This window comes from Salminus brasiliensis, chromosome 7 (assembly GCF_030463535.1).
Source record: "Salminus brasiliensis chromosome 7, fSalBra1.hap2, whole genome shotgun sequence".
In the NCBI taxonomy this organism is placed as follows: domain Eukaryota; kingdom Metazoa; phylum Chordata; class Actinopteri; order Characiformes; family Bryconidae; genus Salminus; species Salminus brasiliensis.
The window spans coordinates 19074778-19082008 of NC_132884.1; the positions used below are offsets into that span (position 1 = coordinate 19074778).

Genomic DNA, 7231 nt, shown 5'->3' on the forward strand with positions numbered 1-7231 from the left:
TTACAATGATGAACTGTGACCTTCTGCTGCTAAACGTGGAAATATGATGTTTTGGGAATATTCAGCTTACTTTAGCAAGAGTGTTTGTGCAGTGCATTTAATAAAACACTCCTGTGCCTCTCAAATCAGGACTAAATCTAGACTCAAAGGTGCTTTTGACTGACACAGTACCATTACCACAAACTGATGCTGTGTGGACAAAGGTTTGTGGACGCCTGGTGCAATTTTGTTAGTTCAATTTGCATTCATTTGAGCAGATCAGACAGTTAGACAGCGCTAGCTAGCGACCTTTTAGCTATGCTTAGTGCTCCCATAAACTTACCAGAAATATCAAGCATATACGTGGATTCATAAAGACAAACAAAATAAACTATCCTACAGTGTAACTGTGCAATAACAAAGTCTTCTCATATACGCTAACTCTACCTCCTAGAAGCAAGATGTGTGTGTAAAATGTCTGCAGTCTGCCCGGCAAAAGCTGTGCTTGCACATGCGCAGTTATGTCTTAACCACCAAAAAAATCTAATTCAGATAAAGCAAAGTTTATTCATTCATTTTATTTATTTGTTGTTTTATTTATTTGTTTTTTGTTAATTTTATTTATTTGTTTTTGTTATTTTTATTTTTTTTGTTAATTGTATTTATTTGTATTTTTAAGCATTACTGCATTTACCCATTACTGCACATTTCTACAGTAAGAAATGTCTGAAACTCATACCATGAATACATCAGGTACTGTTCAAGAATTTATGGGTGTGAATTCATAACAGTTTGACTTTTCAAAATCTTGTCTACCCAATACTAAATTGACACTTCACAAAAGTTTGCTATCCCATTACTCCACATTCCTACAGTAAGAAATGTCTGAAACTCCTACCATGAATACATCAGACACTGATGATTTTGTGGAGTGATTTGATCATTTGGTTTAGTTTATTGAATTGTAAATTTATCCATCTTTATCATTTAGCTATGAAATGATATGAGCACAAGAAAGTCTTATTATGAGTAGGTAGGAAAGTGATGTTAAAATACAGTGGATTTAACTGAAAGAAGATTATTTTATGTTTAATAACAGGGATGATCTGAATTTCCACCGTTTCAGACTGACCTTCATATATACATAAATTTCATCACTAGAGTGACACTGACTGACTGACATGGTGATGGTTTGTTAGAGTTTGTTGTGCTGATTTGATTGGATCAGAAACAGCAGAGTGGACACAGTGTTTAAAACTGCTGTGTCTGATCCACTTGTACCACCAGCACCACACACACACACACACACACACACACACACACACACTCTACCACCATGTCTGCGTCACTGCAGTGGCCAGTTGGTGTATCTATTCCTTCATGTCGACTCCCCAGCTTTGACCAACAGAAGCCTATTCTGGCCGGCATCACAGTGGAGGTGTTATGAGGTGACCTCGGGCCATAGTTTCAGCGTCTTACTGGTTTTCTTTCCTTTTCTCCTTTTGTTTGTTTGTTTTCACACAATGTTGATAAATACGGACTGTTGTGTGGAGAAGCCTGGAGATGTATTCCAGTAGCACTGTTCTAAATGTTCCACAAAAGCAGAGCCAGAAATACTTACTTGTTTTGATTTCCTAACATAACACACTCTAACACATTTTAGGAATGGCCAAAATGACAAAATACACTTTAGGCCCCCCTGTATGAGTGGTACAAGAATACTTACTCTAAAGGGTTCCCTAATTCCCACAATGCAGTCCCAGGCACTGGAAGGTAAAGGCTGCAGAGGGCTTTGGTCACCATGGCATAAAGATCTGCATTCCCAATAGCCCATGCAGATACACCAGTGCAACGTCGTACATCTTCCTCAGCTGAACAGATAAAAGACAAGGTTATACTACCATAGTACAGATCCTTACACACAGCTACAGGGCTAGCTAGAAGGGTTCTGAGAAAGGAAAGGAAACCACACTTTATCACCACAGCAGTACAGTGGAATTTCACCTTGCCACCAATCCGTGGCAGTGAGCATACACTCACAAGTGAACAGGGCAGCAACTAGGGATGTCCCGATAAGATCCATTGACTCAGGATCAGGAACTGATCCAGGCATTTTTATTAGATCAAGTATCAGCTTTTTAAGTTCCAATCCTATCCATCTCTCTGTGATCAAAACAAAACAGAGCTTTATTTTACATTATAAGTACAGAGACGTTTCCACTTAGCAGCCAAAACAAACCTTAAAGTTGGCTTCTAATTCTAACTCTCCACTCCACCATGCAGATTTAAAACGATCATCCATTTATTGAAGATAAAGAATTATTCACCAGTTACTATTTGAGGAGCTGAGGAGGATTATTAAGGACTTCACCAACCAGTGGCGGTTCTAGGGGGGTGCCGAGAGGGGCCCAGTGCCCCTCCTATAACACATTTGGACCCCCCTACGGCCCCCCTAAATTAGGCGTGTCTCTCCTCAACTCTGTGAACACACGGCGACAAAGATAAGCAAGGTAAGTAAAATGTAAAAGAAAACTGTTGAAAAATGTGGAAACTGTTAATGTAATATATACTGCTTTAGGTGTGTGTGTGCTCACTGCCCCTAGTGTGTGTGTGTTCACGACCACAGATGGGTCAAATGCGGAGGATACATTTATCTGTACATATTTTTAATTAGGATAAAGAGCTCATTCACATAAACATTACAATGTGCAATATCTCCCATTCTCATGTGCAATCGAGGGTCAATGTGTGTCAATTGTTTTGACTGTTATTATTTATATTGTATATATTATCTTAAGTGTGTGTCTTGCTATCCCTATCTTTTTGCTGCTGTGACACTGTGAATTTCCCCACTGTGGGACTAATAAAGGATGATCTTATCCTGTCTTACAATGTTTTTCAGAATGTGTTGCATATCAAGTCATTTATATACGAAGTGATGTGTTTGAGGTTCAGCCAAACTAATACTTTATTAATCCCGAAGAAAATGAAGGCAAAGCTAACGCAGCAATCCCCTCGTAGTGGTGGCTCGACACTGTTTTTGCTCTGTATTTATTTTCAAAAAGAGGAAAAATGATATTTCACACTTCTTCCAAAAAAAAGAAAGACTTGTGCAGAAGGTCAGATGAACATGATAAGACTGAATATAAAAACTGAGTCTAAACTGTAAAAAATAAAAATGTTTAGTGTTGCAGATATTTGTTTCTTAATGCCTGTAAAGCACCATACGCTAGAAAGTAATCGACCCCTCTAACATAACCACTGGCCCTAGACTGCCCCCCCCCCTTAAAATGGTCTAGAACCGCCACTGCCACCTACGCAAGCCACTGCCCAGTGGCATGAAGTACAGAAGCATGAAGACCAGAACCAGCCGAGACAGCTTCTATCCCCGAGCAATTCGGCTCCTGAACAGACAGCAGCGCAGTGTACCAGTCACAAGTTCACAAGTTATCTCACCTGTCTCATCAAACCTCCACCACATACAAACACATGCTGCACCCTGCACTTTGTGGATGGGCCCTTTTCACATTTCTGGTTTCTCACTTCTGTCAGTGTCTATCAGCAAATACCTGCTAACAGACATTAACAGAAGTGAGTGAGCAGTTAAAATAACTGCTACACCAGTTAAGATCAAAAAAGAAGCTCATAAAGCCAACTCAAGCATCATAATAAGAGTAAAAAATAGATATTTCTTATCACATCAATTACATCTTTACCATCTGATACAGTGTCTTAGGCTCCTAAGTGTTACTGAAAGCTCTATAGCAGGGGTGTCAAACTCATTTTCACAGAGGGCCACATCACCATAATGGTTGCCCTCAAAGGGCCAGATGTAACTGTAAGACAGTATAAATGTAATTAAATGCAACCAAATGTAATGTAGAATAAATATTAGTACTCCTTAATGTTAAATAACTCTGAATTTATTACTTATTCAACTTATAAATATTTGAATAGATGAAAAATATGTTTGCTTGTTACTCTGTTAACATAACATAAATCCTGTTAATTTGTCAGGTTAAGAAACTCGTATTACTCCATCAATCAACGATTGAAAATATCATCAAACACAAGTTATGACATTAACTAACTCAAAACTTTGTCACAATTGAAAGGGGCAGAATAACAATACAACCAACAACTGTGAGCTGCTAAGAACATGTGTAACAGATGTGGCATTTTACAAAACACAAATGGCTGCACACACCCTTGCAGAGGTCATACATACACTTAATGACAGATGGTTTGATTACAGTAAACATTTGTCTGCAAAAACACATAAACCTGTGTAAACACTAAATACACTGCTACACATATAAAGTAGTATATGTACTAAACAGGGTTGTCTCAGTTCACTATATTGGTCAAGTTTTTAGGTGGAGTTGATTAGGAGATGCTGCCTGTTCTTGAACACACCAAGTGGACCCCCTCTCCACCATCCTCATCCATTGATCATGTTCTGAAAATAATAAACACAAAACTGTGATCTGTGCTTGTTTTTGTTGAGATTCATCATTGAAAACATCTGTTCGTACAGATAGGTGCTCCCAAACATGGACAAAACACAGGCAGCATGAAGTTGAAGCTGTGGCATCAAATCAGGGGGAAGCAGACAGTAAAAGTCCTGGATTGCAGCATCCTGGAACTTTGCTCTTAGGCAACGATCACTTTGAAGCTTGATTAGCTCCATCTGAAGGTGCTGGGATTGGCAAAGATGGCAAAGCCTGACTGCTGGGCTCTAAAGTCACAAAAGCGCCGATCAAACTCATTCGTTAACCGGTTCAGTTTGGTAGCCAACTGAGCACATGAAAAACTGCCGGGAAATGAGGCTGAGATGCTCTGACAAACAGGAAAGTGGGCAAGATTGTCCTGCTTCACCTGGCACATCCATAGATCAAGTTTACGCTGGAAAGCGGTGATCATGTCGGACATCTGCGTGATGACTTGTTTGCGTCCCTGAAGCTTCTGATTCAGTTGGGCAAGATGTTCGGTAATGTCGCCCAACACCGCAAAGTCACACAGCCAGTTTGGAACTGACAGTTCGGACATGGGTTTTCCTTTACCCAGCATGAAAAGAGCAATGCCTTCCCTAAGCTCAAAAAATCATTTGTGGACTTTGCCCCTACTCAGCCACCGCACCTCCGTATGGTACGGCACGTCTCCGTGCTCCGAGCCCATCTCCTGCAAGAACAGCTGGACTGACGGTGATTCAGGCCACGCGCCCGAATGAAGTTCACTGTCTTCATGACAGTGGTTACTATATCATCCATCCCCAGCACCTTCCCACACAAAGCCTCTTGATGGATAATGCAATGATAAGTTATAAGGTGCGTGTGACAGTTACTCTTCTGCATTTTCTCTTTCATTAGTCCAACCAAGCCCAATTTTCCTCCACACATTGCAGGTGCGCCGTCTGTGGTTAATCCAACCAAATTTTCCCAGGGCAATGCATTTTTACTTAAGGACTTCTCCACCGCATCGAAAATGTCTCATCCCGTTGTGGTCCCATGCATGGCAGCTATATCCAACAGCTCCTCAGTGACAGAGAGGTCCGACTTCATGCCTCTAATGAAAATGGATAGCTGCGCTGTATCCGTGCTATCTGTGCTTTCATTAAGCGCTAATGAAAAGGTTTGGTAGTTGCGCCTCTCTGCGGCCAGCTGTGTTGCCAGGTTTCCTGCGAGTTCCTTAATTCGCTCCGCGATGGTGTTTCTTGATAAACTGACATTTTTAAATGTCTGTATCTGGTCGGGACACACCTGCTCACAGACCTTCAGCATACACTGCTTCAAAAATGCACCCTCTGAAAAAGACTTAGACGCGCGAGCGATTTCTTCAGCTACAATAAAGCTAGCTTTCACTGCTGCGTCGTTTTGGGCCGTAGCTCTTGTGAACATATTCTGCTGCGATCGCAATTTGCCTTTTAATTCTTGTACAATTTGTTGCTTTTTTGAAGGCTAACTTTGGCATACTTAGCTCCGTGTTTGGGATCAAAGTGCCGACGTAAATTGTACTCCTTGACAACTGCCACCGTCTCATAACACAAAAGACATACCGTTTTTTCTCCTTGAAGCACAAACATGTATTCGCCTTCCCATCCCTCTTGAAACGGTCTTCCATCGGCATCAATTTTTCTTTTCCTGGACATTTTGGGATCATATTTGTAGCTTATTGTAGCTGTAATTCCACTTGTTGAAAAAAGCATAATCTGCATGCATTGTGGGGACATGTAGTTTAAGGTCAATGCACGCTTTAGAATTAGTCTAAAAGCATGCATTGACAATAAACTCCTTTTCCCACAATTCATGCCAATTATGGTACCCGTGAAGCGACAGCATTAAGCAGATCTTTTAAGATCTTGCGGGCCACAACAAATGACACGGCGGGCCACATTTGGCCTTGAGTTTGACACGTGATCTAAGGGGAAACATTAATTACCAAAAGCTAAACTAAACAGATGAGTTTTCAGACTAGAGTTAAAGATTGAGACTGTGTCTGAGTCCCAAACATTATCTGGAAGGTTATTCCAGAGTTGGGGGGCTTTATAAGAAAAGGCTCCTCCCCTGCTGAGGTTTTCTGAATTTTGGGAACGAGTAAGCGAGTCCAGCATCCTGACATCTAAGTAATCTTGATGGTTCGTAATATGTAGTAAGGTCCCGCAGGTACTCAGGAGCGAGGCCATGTAGGGATTTATATGTTAACAGAAGAATTTTGTATTCAATGCGGAATTTAACTGGGAGCCAATGAAGTGCTGATAGAACTGGACTGATATAGTGAAATGTTCTAGTTTTAGTAAGGACCCTGGCTGCAGCATTTTGAACCAGCTGAAATTTATTGACATTCCTGCTGGAACAACCTGACAGTAGTGCATTACAGTAATCTGGCCTTGAGGTAATAAAAGCGTGTGCTAGCTTTTCTGTTAAGTCAGTTTTTACCTTGTTTATAACACATGAAATTCCTTTTCTCTGTGCACTGAAGAATTTCCCAAAAACCATCAGCCTTCATAGCAGCACAGCACGGCTCTGACCCACAGTCTCCTGTCAGAGCACTGAATGTAGCTTCATCACCACTAGACCATTTAGTACTGGACTGATTCCGGTACAGACCAGTCCAGGCAGAACCGATACCAGTCAGATTAATCAGTGCAGTGATGTCTTCCACATCGTACACAGTGACCAGATCAGTGTAGTTGGCTCTGCAAGCTGCTCGAGCTTCAGTCTGAGTCATGTTTGTCTCAATGAGATGAAAAGTT

The 7231-nt window shown here is 41.0% G+C and overlaps 1 protein-coding gene across 1 annotated transcript; it reads right to left on the reverse strand.

Annotated features, from left to right (window-relative positions):
* Positions 1 to 4420: 4420 nt before the first annotated feature.
* On the reverse strand, positions 4421 to 6127 carry LOC140559636 (general transcription factor II-I repeat domain-containing protein 2-like). The gene is given in 4 exon segments (XM_072683184.1): positions 4421 to 4680; positions 4683 to 5177; positions 5180 to 5929; positions 5932 to 6127. Coding segments are annotated over 4 exon segments (1701 nt in total).
* Positions 6128 to 7231: the final 1104 nt, after the last annotated feature.